Below are 20,740 nucleotides of genomic sequence, written 5' to 3'. Positions count from 1 at the left end.
CTAACACATGCATGCACACCCACAACACAGAACTAGAACCACACTCGACTTAAATACCACAATTTAACGAACAAGGGACAAAGGTGAATCGATACTGACATTTAGATAGAGTTTTGTTGTTGATACACTATGTCTGATGAGTTATGTATCAGTAGTCACTGTTGATCAATGGAGAGAGCAAACAACAAATGGATAGCAACTGAACATATGCCCAAACATAGAGAAATTTCGACTTTTCTTAGTCATTTGCCATGAAAACGATGTTACTGTTATCATTCTAAAAAACATCATGAACTCAACTCCCTAAAATATATGTCATAGTAATACACATGACTGACTGTAGATAACTGAACACTGTTGAAGAATCAGTATCACTTACTTGTCACCGGCACTGCTTACCACTCCAAATGTAGGACACCTTTTCTAGAATCTCTTCCATCACCGATGGACAGCTTGCAATGTGATGATTGAATCCATCGGTTTCCATGATTGGACCAAGCATGTTCGGCGAGGCCATGAACCCAATGCAGGCTCGTCGCAGCTGCGAGCAGTTGTGCTGCTCTGCTAAAGATAGTGTCGTCGCCACTGTTTCCACATCAATGGCTTCGCTGAGCTTACTTTCACACAACAACCTTAGCCTCTCCACACCATACCGGTGCTCGGCAACCAGCAAGTGCATGATCGCCAGATTCCGGCTGTCACTACAGCTATCAGGCAAACGATTTGTGTAGATGAAGTGAAGTAGAGCCTCGAAGATTGCTGGCTCCATGTCATTGATCCTAATGAGATTTTCAGCTTTCTCCTTCATTTGACCAAAGAGCTCCTCTCTAAACACCGGAGAGTGGAAAGCCAGGACACATCTGTGGGCACGGAACAACTGGTCGCCCCTTCGACATCGTTCAGCATCTCCCCAAAATCCTGGTGCAGGCTGGACGGTGGGACGATGACAGAGTTCATCTCGTTCTCCAGGACTGTTATGTGTGATACACACACATGCATGCACAAGCCCAGAACTAAGAAAATCCATATAATCGACCCAGAATGGGTCTGGACTATGTAAAGGATTTGGCAAGGCCTTTTGCCATGGCTGGTGACAGTATTCACTTCTGGACTGACAGGTGGAAGAACGAGCCCCTTAATCTGTTGGCTCCTGAACTATTTACATTTGTCAAAAGGGAGCAGTTAACAGTCCAAAAAGTGGCCAACATTAATGACTTCTCTGAGCTATTCCAGCTCCCTCTATCTCAGATTGACTTTCAGCAAATGCTGGAGGTGCAAGGCATGCTTAATGATCTTGTTTTGAATAAAGATAATGATAGATGGGTTTACAATGGGGGTTCTGAGACTTTTTCAGCTAATAAGATTTACAGGGCCTTGGTTGGGCATTCTGATGTTCACCCAGTTTTCAAATGGCTATGGAAGAATCGTGCTCAACCAAAGCATAGTCTTTTTCTGGCTCCTGATCAAGGACAGGCTTAGTACCAAAAACATTTTGAGAAGGAAGAATATGGAGCTAAATTCATACAACTGTGCTCTATGTAATGCCCTGACAGAGGAGTCCTCTTACCATCCGTTTGTAGATTGCTCCTTTGCAAGAATGTGTTGGGACATTATTGGTGTGGAAATCACAGATGGGAACCACTTCCCTGAGCTTACCTCAATGTTGAGGTCGCAGCTTAATTCCAGGTTCTTCATGGAGACAATTATTTTATTGTGCTGGACAATTTGGACAGCCCGGAATGACCTGATCTTCAGAGGTCTGAGAAGAAACAGAGAAGATTGCAAAGAGCTGCTATTCAAGGAGTTGAATCTGCTTCAGCATAGGCTTAAACAGGGTCAAGAACACCAGTTTGATACATGGATACAAAGTCTGGTCTCTTCAGCTGCCTAGTTCAGATCTTCTTTGTTTCTTTTTTTGTCTCTTAATTTTCTGTTGTACAGCTGTACTGCTGTAGTGTTGTTTTTTGTTTTTTGTTTCTTCTTTTGTAATCTTCTTTCAGCTTTTTTCTTTTTTTTTTCCTGTAAGACCTTTGTGTTCTAGTTTCTTTAATAAACTTCCTGTAGGGGCTTCGGCCTCTCCAGCTCCTTCAAAAAAATATGTGGTCAGCAAGTAACAGGAATCCTAAACTCTTAGGCTTTCTGCCTTTCTTCATTCTACCTTCCAACTACTTTTGCTGTCTATCTGAATTTCGTGCTAGCTTCTACTTTAACATCGGATTCACCAATCCCTTCGCTCCAATATTTTGAGTCCCTACTCTATCGATCAATCAAACACCAGATCCGATTGGCCTAACGCGGATCCCATCGGTGAGATGCCGCTAGGATCTGTGATTCCGTAATTCCCTTCTCGCCTGCTCAATTTGTCGAGAGTTCATAAATTCTGAGCCAATTCCACCCCACCCACACTGCATCTTCCTGCAATGCTGCATCTACAACTTGGTACTATTGTCTCATTGATTGTGTTGTCTCAATTTCTAGAAAAAAACTAGTAGTATGCCCGTGCTAACGCTACGGTGATATTCGGACACACAAATTAAAACAATCAAATACGAGCCAAACAAACTTAAATTTCTTTAAAGATAAAAAAAATCATGCCTTGCTGCATGATTTTTTTTTTCACAAACCATTAACCTCTAAAACTTTATAGCCAACTTTTTCATTCCAATTCTTTCTTTTTTCAACAACTACATTGTAACTCTACTAATTACAATACAACAAAACATACAACGACAAACAGTAAAACTAACCAGAAGTTTCTCGAAAGACTAAAATGATGGTGGACACCCTATGCCACTATAGCTTAGGCCGCGTCACCTCGGCCGAGCCCTAGTGATCTGTGGCGCCACAGCTTCCCTGCCCCTCACGGGAACCACATCTGGTGTTGGCAGCTTCAGCCGGTCATGCCACCTCCCCCACAAACAAACACAAACCCACACACAAACTTAGCAAAGAATTAGATTTAATAAATTTACCCCTTCATATAACAGGACAAATCGAACCAGCCACTTAGTTCTTATTGTTGTAAATGATGAAGCATGTATAGATGCATTATGGGCATACCAATAACACCTAGAGATCCTAAATGTGTGGTTGTTTAACAAATACGAAGTATGTAATTGTATCACAGGTAGAGATATGAGTACGGATTCTGAATAAAATGACTTTAGGTTGCAGAAGAACAGGTTATGACATGTACCTTCCGATGGCGTTATAGATTGCAGCAAGGTTGTTGTACACACCAAGAGTATCAAGGTGAGAGGCACCGCACTCCTGCTCGTTGAACAGTTGGGTGCCTGATTCCTAAACCCTTAACAAGAGGCCCTTTTTTAACATTGTCCCTTATCCAAATAAATCCAAAAAACATTTAACATTGTGCCTCTTTTGATAATTATTACCAGGGAGAAGAAAAATAAAAATCAGCACTGAGACTACTCCAATTCTGCGCCAAGAGCATACGAGAAGAATACCTGCCAAAATTCTCAACAATTAGCTAAGTAGATATCATAAAGAGTCAAAAAAAAATCAATGATTTGACCTTATATACAGGTAAAAACTAATTTAGGTAGAAGCTGTACCTAATCAACAATCAATTTCTTTTCCTAATCTACAGGGCAACAAAATGTGAAGAAAAACAGAAATGCTTTATAGGAGCAAATTTATTTAATTTAGGAACATTCATTGTCCACAAGACCAAGACAAAGAAGTATCGAACTGGAGCATAGATAAAATTCAGTTTTAACTCACCCACGGGGACATCCCTTCTCTAGCAAAGATTTACTATTATTGCAAAGATCAAATATGAGCAAGCAGACATGAATTCCTTCTCTAGCAAGATCTCCACCAGGTAAATTTCTTAACACTACCCAAGGTATTTTATAGTGAACAAATCAATTAGGACATTTGGTACAATGAACCACCAGTTTATACCCAAACCATGATCGGGAAAGTAGCAGAATAAGGGATCTTGAGACAAGCAGTACACATTAAAATTTTACCAGAGGAAATCTTGTTCACTGACAGCTACATAGCGCACTGACACGAACACCACACAAATCAAGTAAGAAGAGGAGATCTGGATAACCGACAAGTAGCCTTGAAGTGTAAGATTTCAAAATTATGGCAGAACTCTGATTGCTTAGTTTCTCAGACTAAAATAAGTTGTACTCATTTAACAAATGCACCTTTCTTCCAAGACTATGATGACCACTTGACTTTGAAGATGGCTGAAATTTCTCAGCGGCAGCCCACTTCTGACAGCAAGATCCAGCAGCACATCCTAAGCAGCTGTAAATCCATTGTAAAAATTCATATGTACTCATTGCCTCTTCTTTAATTTTCTATTGCTGATCCTCACTATACAGATCATCAACAAAAGAATGTTAATTTAAATTATATAATTAAACCAAAATATAAGGATCACTTATTTACTTGTTTTTATGTGTTTAGGATAGACATTTTATTAGCAGTTTTTGTTGACAAAAAATTGTATGTTTTTGCACTCCATTCATTGATCTAATCAATCTCGAAACCAGTTCAAACCCAGAGAAACCCACCCCTTCTCATCCTAGATTGCAAAGTAAAGATTGCCAAGCTTGTAGAAATTCATATGTACTCATTGCCTCTTCTTTAATTTCCTATTGCTGATCCTCACTATACACATCATCAAGAAAAAATGTTAATTTAACTAATATAATTAAACCAAAATATAAGGATCACTTATTTATTTGTTTTTATGTGTTTAGGGTAGACATTTCATTAGCAGTTTTTGTTGATAAAAAATCGTATGATTTTGCACTCCATTCACTAATATAATCAATCTCCAAACCAGTTCAAATCCAGAGAAACCCACCCCTTCTTATTCTAGATCGCAAAGTAAAGATGGCCAAGCTAAGAAAGAATGGCAAGAAAAACATACGGTAGTGAGAGGGCAATTGGTGTGGGCGGAGCCTAGCCTCTTACCAGTCAATGCATACCTTGAAGGCTCGAACTTGCAAAAAAATTGCTGGTGGTTGTCGCCGACCCAAGCAAGGAGCTGCAGCACATTGACCTCATGGAGGTCGCCCTTGCATGAACAACATGGTCATCCGCGTGAGGTGGGTAGCTGGTGATCCTCTTCTCCTCCTCGTCCGAGGACACGGCCGCCCGGCGCTGCGGGAGGCGTTCGAGCATGGGCTCCTGCACATCGCCAAGCTCATCTTCCCAGAGGGCACGCTTTAGGAGGAGAAGCTCGCTGCCTCGGCCTCTGACGGGCACGTGCGCACCGTGGCCTTGGAGGAAGGTGCTGCAGATCCCATAGGAGGAGGTGGCGCTCATCCTCAGCACGCTCGGAAAGAGATCAAGAGCCCGTTCCCTCGCATCCGCATCGCTAGCCCAACTTGCTCCACCTCCACCTCGTCTTCCCCTCGACCCCTTCCTCGAGGCTCTCTTCCTGCTGAATCCTTTGCCTTGCCCGACCCGCCGATCGACATCGCCGCTAGCAACTCGACCCGTGAGGATGACTGGCCCGCGCCTGACGACGACCATGAGGACCGTGACGGACTCATCGGCTTCCAGATCTAGGTCTCCAAGGTCGGGACGCGTCACGGTGGCGGCTGGGCGTTTCCCTAGAGACGGCGGCGCGCCCTGGTCCTGGCCCCGGCACGCTCGCGGGCTGTGGCATCCTGGCGGCGGCGGTCGCGCATCCTGGCGGCGCCGCTCGCAGGCCAGGGCGTCCTGGCGTGGCACTCGCGGGCCGGGGCATCCTGGCGGCGGCCCTTGCAGGTCGGGGCATCCTGGCGGAGTCGGTGAGGAGGGGACGAGGCGCGTGGGAGGTGTCCCATCGCGTCTGGAGGGAGTCGAGGCACCGAGCGATGCGCGTGGGAGCGAGTCGAGGCGCGACTTCTCGGGTACCGGCGCGTGGAGGGGTGGGAGCGGGCCCGGCCGAGGGTGGAGGGGGTGAGTGATGAGTTTGATCCAAGTGTTCCTGGCCGTTGGATGTGAGTGAATGTGAGAAAGATGATTCATTGCCTAATCTTGTCCCTTAATTTTGAAAATTAGATATTGTTGTGTGCAAGTAGTTGGGTGTACTTAGATTAGGCAATGACTGTGCGGGGTAGTTTTCTGTGTAGCTTTAGGAAAGTTTAAAGTGGTGCATTATATAGTAGTGGAGATGTGTACCTTGCAATGTCATGGATGTGACTTGGTATGTGATGTAGCTTGTTGACCATTTTTGTTTTGCTAAAAATGTTTCTTTTTAATTTTGTAGGCATATCACATCTTAGCATTATGGATGCGCAGAACATAAACTTCCTATTTTTATACAGATTTACTCAAACAAATGTGCCTTTTTCTTTACCTGTCAGATGATGCGCTCGCGCCTGTGCCCCACTGGACAAGAAGAAGACGGCGATGAGGACGGAGACGGGGACCTTGCTTGGGTGTTCGGGTTCTGGCATCTCCTGCTCATGCGCTCTCCTTCTCTTCTTCTCCATCTCTAGCGAGGATAGAAGGGGGTTTGGGGGAGGAAGACCAGTCATGTGGTGGGGACAGCAGCAGTGCGGTTTAGGGGCTCTGGCTGCGGTGGAGGCGGCCGGACTAGGTCGAGGAACGGGAGGATATAAAGGGTTTAGGGGAGGAAGGTTGGCCACACGGTGGAGACAGCGGCAATGTGGTTTAGGGGCCAAGGCTGTGGTGGAGGCGGCCGGACCAGGTGGGGGATTGGAAAAAGGCAGCCGCCGCAGGCACGCTAGGGTTTCGTCAAAGCTCCACGGCACCCCCAACAAAACCCTAGCTTGCCGTGTTGGGGTGGTGGGCAGCGGCGGTGGCCATGGCGAGTGTGAGGAGGAGGGCGCTGTCACCGGCGAGGCAAGTGGAGGTGGGGCGCAAGGACGAGGACAGCGAGGAGGCACAAGGGTGAGGAGGTGGCGGAGGCGAGGATGAGGAGGGGTTTCGAGGAGGAAAGACACCCTTTTCTTGATTTTTTTGGAAGTTTTGTGTCATTCCAAGATAGTGGCTAGGGGATGGGAATTTCTACCGAAGGAAATAAAATGCCTCTGTCCATCCAGGGCTTCGCTTTCCACTAGGTTTATTACCCACCACCATCACCATCCAAACTAGCCCTTTTGCATTCACATTCTCCTCCCATATCTTCCCCTTGGTTTCAATGGACATAAAGATACCCTAGCCCTTCTGCTAGATCTTCCATTAGCAGCATGGGAAGATTTATCTATTTGCCTGTCGTACATGAGTATATTCTAGATACGTGTTACTTAGATAATAATGCAAATTGTAGCATTGGTAAAGAGGAATTGAGGATTGACTTTGGCCAATAAATAAACTTAAAATGTATGCCGAGAAGCCTCTCAGTTTAGGTTTAAATTGAAACCCCAATAGAATTGAGAACAAATCATGTTGCTTCATTAGACTAACACACGATCCTGAAACATGTTAATCAGCCATAAGGACGGATATCATCAATTAGCTAATGTTTTTCACATCCAGATGATCAATGTATTGCAGTCTGTCACAGATTGTACATCTTGGCAACTGAGACAGCAACGATTTACAGTTTCAATTGGGACGTCTGGAACTTTTTTTGGCCTCCTTCGACGAGTTCCAGACATTGTTCAGGCTACCACTGTCGCCATCGAAGCATGAGGCTATGGACACCTTATTCCCAGGTAGGAAGCAGCGCACACTTGGTGCTGTTAGCACCGCCACAACCCCTATGGTGCCATTGTAGCCATGTTAGAACAAAACTTTCTTATTTGGAATGTGTGTATGAACTCGAGAGCGCGTCGAGCGGCCGTTCGTGAGTTCCTGATCAAGGAAAGTATCTCTGTGCTTTTTGGTATAGACAAAAGTCGATGTAGTATCCCCCTCTATGATTAATGATTTAATGGGAATGGGGTTTGACAATGTGTGCTTGCCTTTGGTGGGTGTGTCGGGGGGCAATGTCGTTACTTAGGCCATGTTTAGTTCACCCTGAAAACCAAAAAGTTTTCAAGATTCCCCGTCACATCGAATTTTGTGGCACATGCATGAAACATTACATATAGACGAAAACAGAAACTAATTACACAGTTTAGCTGTAAATCACGAGACGAATCTTTTGATCCTAGTTAGTCCATAATTAGATAATATTTGTCACAAACAAACGAAAGTGCTACAGTACAGAAATTTTTTCAATTTTCAGAACTAAACAAGGCCTTAGTCATGCGACGAGTGGGTGGTCACCACGTGCACAGCTCGCTCCTTCCCGGTCATTGAGAGACCATACTGTTTGTGTTGTGAAACAAACATTGATTTTATATTTCAAAAGGGACTGTTATGTGTGATACACACACATGCATGCACACGCACACGCGCACACACACACACACACACACACACTTCTTTTTCACTTAACAAAAACAATATGTCATTTTCCATGAAACCGATGTTACTGTTATCATTCTAAAAAACATCATGAACTCAACTTGCTAAAAGATATGTCATAGTAATACACATGACTGACTGTAGATTATTGAACACTGACTAAGAATCAGTATCACTCAATTGTCACCGGTATTGCTTACCACTCCAAATGCAGGACACATTGTCTAGAATTTCCTTCATCGCCAATGGACAGCTTGCAATGAGATGATCGAATCCATCGGTTTCCAAGTTTGGGCCAAACATGTTCAGCGAGGCCATGAACCCAATGCAGGCTCTTTGCAGCTGCGAGCAGTTGTTCTGCTCTGCTAAAGATAGCATCGTCACCACTGTTTCCACATCAATGGCTTTGCTGAGCTTACTTTCACACAACAACCTTAGCCTCTCCACTCCATACCGGTCCGCGACAACCAGCAAGTGCATGATGGCCAGATTCCAGCCATCACTACAGCTATCAGGCAGACGATCTGTGTAGATGAAGTGAAAGCAGAGCCTCGAAGATTGCTGGCTCCATGTCATCAATCCTGATGAGATTTTCGGCTTTCTCCTTCATTGGATCAAAGAGCTCCGCTCTAAACACCGGAGAGCGGAAAGCCAGGACACATATGTGGGCACGGAACAACTGGCCGCCCCATCACATCGCTCAGCATCTCCCTAAAGTCCTGGTGTAGGCTGGACGGTGGGACAACGACAAAGTTCATCTTGGCAACAGAGACAGCAAAGATTTACAGTTTCAATTGGGACGTCTGGAACTTTTTCTTTGGCCTACTCGACGAGTTCCAGACGTTGTTCAGGCTACCACTGTCGCCGTCAAAGCGTGAGGCTATGGACATCTTATTCCCAGGTAGGAAGCAACGCGCACTTGGTGCCATTAGCACCGCCACAACCCCTGTCGCGCCATTGTAGCCATGTTAGAACAAAATTTTGTTATTTGGAATGTGCGAGGTATGAAGTCGAGAGCGCGTCAAGCGCGTGGCCATTGGTGAGTTCCTGATCAAGGAACGTATCTCTGCGCTCTGCCTGGTTGAGACCAAAGTTGATGTACTGTCCCACTCCATGGTTAATGATTTAATGGGAACGGGGTTTGACTATGTGTGCTAGCCTTTGGTGGGTGCGTCGGGGGGCATTGTCGTTGCTTGGTCGCGCGACGAGTGGGTGGTGACCACACGCACAACTCACTCCTTCATGGTCATTGAGAGACCATACCGTTTGTGTTGTGAAACAGACGTTGATTTTATATTTCAAAAGGGACTGTTATGTGTGATACACACACATGCATGCACACGCACACACACTTCTTTTTCACGTAACAAAAAAATATATCATTTGCCATGAAACCGAGGTTACTGTTATCATAATAAAAACATCATGAACTCAACTCCCTAAAAGATATGTCGTAGTAACACACATGATTAACTGTAGATCAGGGGTGGAGATACAGGGAGCACTGTGGATGCAGCCGCACCCACAGAAAAAATAAAAAAACAATGATAAATGTCAAATTTTCACCATATTTGCACCCATGAATCATAAATTCTTGCACCCATAAAGTAAGCGCATCCCCCTCAAATTTGTTCGAGCTCCACCACTGTTGTAGATTACCGAACACTGACTAAGAATTAGTATCACTCACTTGTCACCGGCACTGCTTACCACTCCAAATGCAGGACACATTGTCTAGAATCTCCTTCATCACCAATAGACAGCTTGCAATGAGATGATCGAATCCATCGGTTTCCATGTTTGGGCCAAACATGTTCAGCGAGGCCATGAACCCGATGCAGGCTCGTCGCAGCTGCGAGCAGTTGTGCTGCTCTGCTAAAGATAGCGTCGTCGCCACTATTTCCACATCAATGGCTTTGCTGAGCTTACTTTCACACAACAACCTTAGCCTCTCCACTCCATACCGGTCCGCGGCAACCAGCAAGTGCATGATGGCCAGATTCCGGCCATCACTGCAGCTATCAGGCAGACGATCTGTGTAGATGAAGTGAAGCAGAGCCTCGAAGATTGCTGACTCCGTGTCATCAATCCTAATGAGATTTTCGGCTTTCTCCTTCATTGGATCAAAGAGCTCCGCTCTAAACACCGGAGAGCGGAAAGCCAGGACACATATGTGGGCACGGAACAACTGGCCGCCCGTTCACATCGCTCAGCATCTCCCCAAAGTCCTGGTACAGGATGGACGGTGGGACGACGACAAAGTTCATCTCATTCTCCACGAACTGTTATGTGTGATACACACACATGCATCCACTCCAATATTTTGAGTTCCTACTCCATCGATCAATCAAACACCAGATCCGATTGGCCTAACACGGATCCCATCGGTGAGCTGCCGCTAGGATCTGTGATTCCGTAATTCTGTTCCTGCCTACTCAATTTGTGGAGAGTTCATACATTCTGAAGCCAATTCCACCCCACCCACACTACATCTTCCTGCAACCCTGCATCTACAACTTGGTACTATTGTCTAATTGATTGTGCTGTCTAAATTTCTAGAAAAAAAATGTGTACCTTGCAATGTGATGGATGTGACTTAGTATGTGATGTAGCTTGTTGACCGTTTTTGTTTTGCTAAAAATGTTTCCTTTTAATTATGTAGCATATATCATGCGTGCTAGCTATTAACTAATCACATCTTAGCATTTACTCAAATGAATGTGCCTGATATTTTCTTTACCTGTCAGATGATGCGCCCACGCACGTGCCCCACTGGACTAGAAGAAGACGGCGGTGAGGACGGAGACCGGGACCTCGCTTGGATGTTAGGGTTCTAGCATCTTCTGCTCCTATGCTCTCCTTCTCTTCTTCTCCATCTCCTGCGAGGATAGAAGGGGGTTTGGGGGAGGAAGGCCGGCCACGCGGTGGGGATAGCTGCAGTGCGGTTTAAGGGCCCTAGCTGTGTTTGAGGGGTTGAGGCATGGGAGCTCCATGGTCGGAGCTCACTACGGAAGGTGGGGGATGGGGAAAAGGCAGCCACCACATGCACGCTAGGGTTTCGCCGAAGCTCCACTGCCACCCCCGACGAAACCCTAGCTCGCCATGGCGGGTGGTGCGTAGCGGCGGGTGCGAGTGTGAGGAGGGCACGGTCACCGGCGAGGCAAATGGAGGTGGGGCGCAAGGACGAGGGCGACAAGGAGGTGCAAGGGTGAGGAGGTGGCGGGGGCAAGGATGAGGAGGGGGTTCCAGGAGGAAGGATACCCTTTTCTATAACTTTTCTTGATCTTTTTGGAAGTTTTGTGACATTCCAAGATAGTGGCTAGGGGATGGGAATTTCTACCTAAGGAAATAAAATGCCTCTAAAATCCCTCCAGGGCTTCGCTTTCCACTAGGTTTATTACCCACCACCACCACCATCCAAACTAGCCCTTTTGCTTTCACATTCTCCTCCCCTATCTTCCCCCTGGTTTTAATGGACATAAAGATACTCTAGCCCTTCTGCTAGATCTTCCACTAGCAGCATGGGAAGATCGATTTATTTGCATGTCCGACATGAGTATATTTTAGATACGTGTTACATAGATACTAATGCAGATTGTAGCATTGGTTAAGAGGAATTGAGGATCGACTTTGGCCAATAAATAAACCTAAAATGTACACTGAGAGGCCTCTCAATTTAGGCTTAAATTGAAACCCCATTAGAATTGAGAAACAAATCATGTTGCTTCATTAGACTAAAACACGATCCTGAAACATGTTAATCAGCCATAAGGACGGATATCATCAATTAGCCAATGTGTTTCACATCCAGAGGATCAATGTATTGCAGTCTGTCAAAGATTGTACAGCTTGGCCAACGACTTACAGTTTTAATTGGGACACAAGATGTAAATAGGCGTGAGGTCGTGACATTTTTTTTTTAGAATATAGAATAAAGTATTTCAGCCCTCACATTCACAAGATAAATGCTTAGAGCTTAACATTACAAGATGGGAACTTAGCCTAGGTTTCCGCTATCTGGATAGTCCAGACTCACCACAACCAGCAACCTTACAACAGAAGGCCACAAGGCCACAAAATGAATCGACGTCCACTGATCCCACCCCATCAGAAACACCAAAAACATCACGGCTTCTACATGTGAGCTCGTGACACATGTTTAAGTACAGTAACAAGATTTCATTTTGTTGATGCACAGTGCCATCTTATTTGTTACCTGAATTGCAGGTTATTCACAGAAAACACTGGGCGCCATGCTAGATCTGTTACAACACAAGCTTTATGCAAGTGCGTGCAAAAGCTCAACTAGATTTTCGTAGGGGTATGTAATTTAAACAAGTCACTCTGAATAGGAAGCAAACTCAGTCTGATCTGTATTGGAATGAACCAAGATTCCTGGGGAGCTTCAAACCTTGATGGAGTATCAATTCCCATCATACACATGAGTCCTGATATCAAGATGATAAGAAGCACTATTCCCTGAACATAGTAGACAGGTGTGAGACAATATTGCAAGGAAAATTTGTGATATCAAGATGATAGGAAGCACTATTCCCTGAACATAGTAGACAGGCGTGCATATTGATTTGTGAAGTATCGTCTCACACATGAGTGTACATTTCATAATACAGCTAACCACGAATGAAACAGAGTACAGGTAACAACTTACAACAAAAGTCCCCTCCAGAAAAGTTGACTTGACTAGGCACTCTCCATCACATTTGCCAAGGCCAGCCTTAGTAGTATTTTTCTTCTCCAGTAAACCAGATGGTTGAGAAGCATAAAGAATGGTATATTTGGCTCCGACTTCTTCAGCATGGCACAATCAGGTCAGCAAGAAATATTGAGTTACATGCACCAACCAGTTCAACCCAAAAGGTTAAGCTGACCAGGAGAGTTGGGCAATTTACTTATATTCCAACACTCTCCCTCACGTGGAGGCTCCCTCATACCTCAGACGTGGAATAGGAGCAAGCAGCAATTATATTTTCATTTAATTGCGCTAACCAGGATTCAAACTCGAGACCTCTAGCTCTGATGCTATATTGAGTTGCATGCACCAACCAATTCAACCCAAAAGGCTGATAAGGAGAGATAGGAAATTCACTTATATTCCAACAATAAACAACAAAATGACACTATGTATTAAAATTGATTGTTTCATTCATCAACTTAAAGCATTGTAGCGCTCTTGGAAACAGCAAAAACTGAAGTTTCCATTATCATCAACCTTAGAAATGTTGTGCTTCAACCATTTCTTTTATAAACAAAAACATGCATTTTGCCAAAAAAAGGGGGGGCATTATGTCATTAGTTTGCAGGAACCTAATAGCAGAAGATGGAATTAATACTGCATATGCGGTGCCATCAAACATAGAGGCGCAGCCAAGGCATCAGGGACAACTGCTCCAAAAGCTTCTCCTCCAGCTCTTCCTTGTCTGCGCCAAGAACCCTGTCCTTAACTGTGCCCTCCCTCATGAAGAGGAATGTTGGTACGCCATTAACACTCAACTGCTTAGCAATAATGCTCATTTCACCAACATCAACATCAACCTTGAGGAAAACCACATTTGGGTTCTTCTTGGCGAGATCAGCAAAAACTGGATCCATCCTGTGGGACGGTCTGCACCAGCTCGCAGTGAAGAAAACCACCACCAGCTTGTCGGGGCAGACCTGGCTGCTCCACTCATCCAGGCTCTGGATGGCGATCACCGGCGCTTCGGCTGCCTTCGCAGCAGAGCGCTGCACTCTTCTGTTCAATTCGAATACCCGATTGTTGGGGTTCAGAGATACTTGGCCTCTGATGTGGGCCTCTGCTGCCTCCACCTCTGAAGCTGTCAAAGTATCCTTGCAGTGAATAGTTGCACGGACCTGCACTAGACAAGTGAGATGCTGGATGCCAAATTCCAAAGATTCTAATTCGGGCATTTCATCCCGGGCATCAAGGTCTAGGCAAAGCCTCCGGAGCTGTGGCATGGCTCCTTCTTCAAACTGCAGCCCTAATGCACCGTGATACGAAAACACCTTGAGGCAATGAAATCCATCCTTGCTACCCACTGCCAGCCCTGTGCTCGTACTTAGACGTAGCTTTAGGAGGACTAAGTTAGGCAAGTACCCAAGGGCGCGGACAGCTTCTGCTTCGACTGCTTCTACATGGATATGCAAGTGCGTGAGGGCTCTCAGCGAAGCGATCTCTGGTGGGACCAGTGGGAGGCATTCATGCATCCTCAGCTCAAATTTTCGCAGGTGATGTGGCCTATTGTGGGCCCAGCTTGAAGCAGCCAGTAAGTCAAGTAGCTGATGGTGGTAGTTGTCAAGAAAGAGGGACTGCAGGTTTGATTTCCCCACCTCCTCGAGGAAATGCTTCACTCCCTGCCGATCAGTTTCATTCAGACCAAGCAAATGACTAAATCTTACCCCAAGCATCCTCAGCCGCCCCAATTTAGTAACAAGCCTTGCCACATCGCCAGCAAGCGAGCCATCCGGACCTAGAAGGACTTTCGATAGTTCCTCCAATTCTTGCATTCCCCCCATTACTCCCAGAATTATCAATTCATCGACAAGCAGGGACAACAGCTTCATGTCTCCAAATCTCGGTAGCCTTCTCACTCTGGTTTGCCTTAGATTTAAGGTAGTTAATTGTTTAAGTGCCATGATTTCTGGAGGCAACCTGGTGACATCGGTCCTGCTCAATCCCAGGTACCTCAGCAGAGACAGACGTCCAAGGCTTTCCAATTGTTTGTTTTCCAAGCCCTTGGTATCTTCAAGATCCAGCACCCGCACGTGTTTGAAGGCCCAAAATGCAATGGATTGCACCCTATATAGGTGCAGAGAAATTGCTTCATTGATGCCACCGCTTGAGTTTTCATCACTGCATGAAACCACCCAACTCTTCTGTTCTAGAAGACAACACATGTCCGAGAACAAGGTATCACCTTCGTGTTCATAACCATAGTTGATGTCAAGGCTAACTTGCCGAAATAGTCCGGAATTCAACTCTGCACCCGGTGTAATGAAGTTTTCTTCATTTGACAAGGATGCCATGAAATTCGCTACGTCACCATGAACAGTGCAGCCAGTTGGCTGATCATCGTCGTTGTCAAAGGCCGGTTGGATCAGCCTCCTATTGATAAGCTCAACAAAGTATCTCTCCCCTGTTTCCAGCAAGCTCTTTCCATGCCTTTCAGGGATTAGCCCTTCAGCTACCCATCTTCGTATCAGACGATCTTTCTTGATCATATGATTTCCTGAAAAAGCAGTCAAGTACAGGAAGCAAGACTTCACTGGAAGAGGTAGATCACCATAACTGATCTCCAGTATCTTTCTAATTGCTTGCGATGCGGAATAAAATTGATCTGATTCTGATAAAACAGTTTCATTTGTGAACTCCTTGGCAGTATCAGCAAAAACCGGAGCCATCCCACGGGACATTGAGCACCAGGTCGCAGGGAAGTCTATCACTACCAGCTTGTCAGTGTCAACCTGGTTGTTCCACTCCTCTTGGATGTGCATGGTGACCGTCGACCCTTCAGCTTCCTTCACAGCAGGATGCTGTTGCAGGCTTGAAAAAAAATCTATTTCATCTAATTTACTGACAACATCACTAATTCTAGGCCTTTTACGTCGGTCCTTGTCCATGCAGTTTATAGCTATCTCAATACAACACCTTACTCTTTCATAATCTGGTTCGACAAATGCATAGTTTGGCCTCGAGTTGTTGTATACCTACAAAATGGGAACGGTGAGTATAACCAAGTTTACTCAGTTACTGTTAAAAAAATTTGGATGTATGCTACCAGAAAATATACCCCATCACAATGCTAAATTGTAACACAACTAAATTAGCACAAATTCAATGTCGCACAACTTGAGAAGTGTTCTGGCCAACAGCAAGGACTGAAATAGTCAAGCATCTTAAAGTAGTAGCATAAGAGACATTTAGTTTTGGATGGAGGAACACATTGTGATCGTACATTTAATGAACTCAAAGGAAATGTTTCAAGATGACGTCTTGTTGAGAAGGACATATATTGAGTTGCATACACTAAAAAGTTCAATTCAAAAGATTAAGCTGATAGGGAAATATGGGTAATTCACTTATACGTCAACACTCCCCTCACGTGCAGCCTACCTTAGGTCTCAAACATGGAAATTGGAGTCGACTACAATTATTTCATTTATTTGAGTCTGCTATTGTTAGAACTTGAGACATCTAGCTTTAATAACATATTGAGTCGCATGCACTGACTTATTCAACCCAAAAGAATTTAAATTGATAGAAAAAGATGGACAATTACTTGTACTTCAACAGCATATACAACTACTTTAAGTTAACATAGTAAATAATTTAACTATTCTTACATAATCAAAACATCCTCCGGCATCTATATCAGCAATGCTCGAGTAGCCCTCAAGTCCAACAATTATCTTCATAATTATAACACCCAAACTGAATATGTCATATTTTTTTGAGATTATTCCCCTGTCTATGAATTCCGGTGGCCAGTATCCGCTGCAAGAAAACATTAATTATACACATAAAGCAACGGTTAAAAAAAACAATTTGGTTTCTTAAAAAAAATATTTACTCGAGACATTGATCTTACAGTGTCCCTAGTGGAGACATTGTTCGTATAGTGTTTTCTTCACCGAAAAGTCTTGATAAACCAAAATCTGCAATTTTAGGTACCATACCCTGATCTAGAAGTATATTATCTGGTTTTAGATCCAAATGCAAAATAGGAACTTCCAATCCCTCGTGCAGGTATTTTAAACCCTCACATATTCCCTTAATTATTTTGTACCGTATGGACCAATTCGTCCCAGTATATTCTTCTGCAAGAGCAAACATAGTACTTTCAAAATGCGAATTGTAAAGAATATCTTTTGTTGACATGCCAAAGAAAATATTCCTTAGACACGAGGGAAAACTTACCAGAAAGAAGCTTGGTAAGACTTCCATTTGGCATATACTCGAGGCAGAGTGCCCTGTGTATCACTTCACAATGGACTTGTCTTCCACCGTACTGTGCAATTATTGGTTCTGATTCATCGCAAAAGCCCAGTAATCGCACAATGTTTTCGTGCTTCAGCCTCTTTAGGTGTCCAAATTCATTTTCGAAATGCTGACTGTCAATCTGTGGCATGAATTGGAGAATCTTCACAGCAATTTCTTCTCCATCTTCAAGCACTCCCTATACAACAGCTTATGGAGTTTAAACTTTCAGGGCAACAGTAAGAAGATATACCGCTAAGTATCTAATTTGATTCTGTCATACCTTGTATACTTGTCCAAATGTGCCAGAGCCAAGTTTCCGTTCCTCAGAAAAATAATTAGTCGCCTTTCGTAACAATTCGAATTGTAACTTACGATGAACATCTTTTATCCGGCATGATGTGTTCTTCATTCTACTGCTTGCGTTGTAGAGTGAAAAATCCTTTTGTGGTAGTTCCCAAGTGCATTACATGTCCCACTCTGCAAAATTAACCTTAACATGTTACTTAAAATTCGTCCTTCTCTTGTCTACTGGCAATTTTACAACAAAAACTCATGAACAAAATACCGATAGAAGAATAGAGGTTACAATCAATGAGGAAACAATATTATGCAAGTATCCAGAGCATAGTTGTTGAGAAGATTTGGAGTTAAAGTCAGATGTACAAATAAGTATTTCCAAAATGGATTTCCTGTGGCTCTTATGTGGCCAATTTGGTGTGCACATAATGATTTGGTATTTAAGAAAAAAACGATTTACTTCTTTTATACAGTCTGTCTACAGGGGAGCGTATTGGCTGAGATTTCGATCCCTGTTGCAGCGTGAGGACACAATGGAGACTATTTGTCTAGCAAGCTAGGCGTTGGAGGTCGTGGCCTTAAATATTTTTGCTAAAATGGATGCAATAATAGACTTTGCTTTTAGTTTCTTCATTTCGTTTATATTTTGTGATCAGCTTATAAGCTCAATTTAATGCTGTAAAAACTTGTCTGTGTGCGGCTCACAGAGGCAGGCTATTCCTTTTTCTAAAAAAAATGTTTTTTTTTCTTCTCTTGCCACTCGATGGTTTTCACTTTGCATCTGTTCACCTGTCCAATTTGATGAGCTCTGAGGAGATTAAATTAGGGTCACGATTCAGGTTTGCTAGAGGTGGGAGAGCCAAATCGGCAGTGGTGATAATTGGTGTGCAGGGCACCGCTGTTGGTCGATGTGGTAAAGGACAAGTGGTGGATAGGGACAAGGTGAAGGCCACATGGATCCATACAAGGAGGGTGGGGCTGGGGCATCACTTGGTTGATGAACTAGCTGCTGAGCAGCGAATCGAGCGGAGAAAGGACTTTGTAAAAGAAGACTTTGCAGGAAGAAGATTGAATAATAGATCGATTTCAACATCATACTCGAACAAATAGAAAGTAGAACTAAAAAAACTAACAAATGATTTCGAGCTGAAAAAATCACAACTACCAGATGGGATCTGGGGTTCTGACGAGCTAGGATGTGAGAGCGAGGACGAGCAAAGCACCTGGCGAGCCCTCGCCGTGGGCGTCGGTGGCATGCAGCCACCACTCACCAGCGCGGGGGATGCATGAGAGGGAGACGGGAGACGGAGGACGATGCTAAAAGGCTGTTAGTGGGAGACGGGAGACTTGAGCTACATTAGTGGAGGACCAGATCGTGGGGCGTGTTGCAGTGAGATCCAAGGTCCCGTTTCGCTATAATTTACGATATGAATCTTTTAAGCCTAATTAATTTATGATTATATATTAATTATTAAATAAAACAAAATGCTACTTATCTATTAAATTTTAACAACCTTAATCAAACACCCTTACAGATTAGGTAGTAAAGGCATTGTTTGTTTGACGGATAAGACATAGCAGAAAATAATGTCGACTAATTTGTTATGAAAGAAAAACACTAATGAATTGCTGGTTGATTTAGCTAATAAATTCATAAGAACATGCTGTAAGTATGCTTTACTTTGGAGGTCGGTAGACATTGCATGTTTGGTTTCTAAGATTTCACTGATGTATCGTTGAGATCTAGAAACTTATAAAACCCTGCTTTGAAATGAGAATAGTAACGGTTATCAGTTATGGGCAGCAGAGCCGGCAAAGGGAAGGTACATACTCTGGATATTGGTTGCTGGTGCACATGTGGAAACACATAAGAGCAACTCCAAGAGAGTTGGTAAAAATGGATGGCTAAATTCAAGATTTAGCCAACCTCTAAAATAGAAAATTATGTAAAAAAACAAAAATCTCTAACAGTCTTTCTATACAGCAAATCATATGGTTAGCGGAACATGCATGCTATATTTACCATGCGAGAACTCCGGGATAGATGACTTGCTATTTTAGCAAACCAAATACAATAGCTGTTGGACTCTCTTTTCTCTCCCAAAATAGCCAAATATAGAATACATAACATGGATAACTCTTCTCTTGGAGTTGCTCTAATACCCAGTCCGGTAGAAAGCTAGTCATGGTGCAGTTCGGATACTATTATACTAATTAAAAAAACTAATTACATAATTCACTTGGAAACTACGATAAAAATTATTAAGTCTAATTAATCTGTCATTAGCACATGTGTGTCACTGTAGCAATTATGACTAATTATGGACTAATTAGGCTTAAAAGATTTATCTCGTGGTTTCTATGCAAACTGTGCAATTAGTTATTTTTTTATCTATATTTAATGTTTCATATATATGTCTAAATATTTGATGGGATATGGTGAAAAGTTTTTAGGTGAGAATTAAATAAGACCACTGAATAAAAAAATAAATTACAAATTCCGTCGATACTCCGCGAGACAAATCTCCCATAGACCACCCAATGTATCCGGATATTGTAATTTGTTTTTTCTATTAGTATCTGAAGACCACCTGATGTATCCTGATAATGTAATTTGTAATTTATTTTTCTATTAATATCTGAATACCTCATGGACCATCCAATGTATCTAAACTACACCCACTAAAAGTACTGGTATCTAAATTCTGTAAGTAAATTTTAGTCGCTACAACCAAACACCCACTAAATGTATCCGGACTACACAGAACTGTATTTAGAATATGAAAGCAAAACATATGTCGGCCCACCATGCATGTGAGTCGCCGTAGTCTTCGGCCACGATATGGTTATAATTTTTATCTACTACTGAGAGCAACTCCAATAACTCGGTTATTCTTGTTGTGAAGACTATTTTTAAATTTGAGTAGTAAAAAATAGACTCCAACAGATGTATTATTTAATTTTATAAAATAGAAAGTTAGCTATCTCTTGATTTTTGGTGACCATATATAGCCAACCACTGGCACAAGCTATCTGATATTATAAAATAGCAAGGCTATTGTGCATCTCTTCTTTTTTAAGAAGATTTCT

At 43.4% G+C, this 20,740-nt stretch overlaps 1 protein-coding gene and 3 pseudogenes across 3 annotated transcripts; all 4 read right to left on the bottom strand.

The window, feature by feature from the left end:
• On the bottom strand, window positions 383-5,313 carry LOC8071453 (annotated as a pseudogene).
• On the bottom strand, window positions 8,539-9,113 carry LOC8071452 (annotated as a pseudogene).
• On the bottom strand, window positions 10,049-10,622 carry LOC110429739 (annotated as a pseudogene).
• Window positions 12,892-19,026, bottom strand: LOC8067139. Of its 3 annotated transcripts, none has more exons than XM_021446385.1 (6): window positions 18,874-19,026; window positions 17,634-17,830; window positions 17,291-17,549; window positions 16,962-17,190; window positions 16,717-16,867; window positions 12,892-16,080 (listed from the first exon to the last, which is right to left on the bottom strand). In XM_021446385.1, exons 2-6 carry the CDS (start codon window positions 17,760-17,762, stop codon window positions 13,723-13,725), a joined length of 3,126 nt encoding a protein of 1,041 aa, XP_021302060.1. In that variant the 5' UTR covers window positions 17,763-17,830; window positions 18,874-19,026; the 3' UTR covers window positions 12,892-13,722. The 3 variants fall into 3 exon arrangements, with proteins under 3 accessions (XP_021302060.1, XP_021302061.1, XP_021302062.1); XM_021446386.1 differs by having other exon boundaries at window positions 13,451-16,080; window positions 18,816-19,020; XM_021446387.1 differs by lacking the exon at window positions 18,874-19,026 and having other exon boundaries at window positions 13,451-16,080; window positions 17,291-17,560; window positions 17,634-17,774.

The sequence above is a fragment of the Sorghum bicolor genome, chromosome 8 (genome assembly GCF_000003195.3).
Source record: "Sorghum bicolor cultivar BTx623 chromosome 8, Sorghum_bicolor_NCBIv3, whole genome shotgun sequence".
NCBI lineage: Eukaryota > Viridiplantae > Streptophyta > Magnoliopsida > Poales > Poaceae > Sorghum > Sorghum bicolor.
The sequence above is the reverse complement of the archived record's forward strand: the minus strand, read 5'-3'. Positions and strand labels throughout refer to the sequence as shown.

Coding starts and splice junctions, on each gene's coding strand:
- LOC8067139 (XM_021446385.1), bottom strand. CDS start 17,762: ATGAAGAACACATCATGCCGGATAAAAGATGTTCATCGTAAGTTACAA. Junction 17,191..17,290: donor TCTTACCAAGCTTCTTTCTG/GTAAGTTTTCCC, acceptor TTGCTCTTGCAG/AAGAATATACTGGGACGAAT. Junction 16,081..16,716: donor CCGGAGGATGTTTTGATTAT/GTAAGAATAGTT, acceptor CCCATTTTGTAG/GTATACAACAACTCGAGGCC.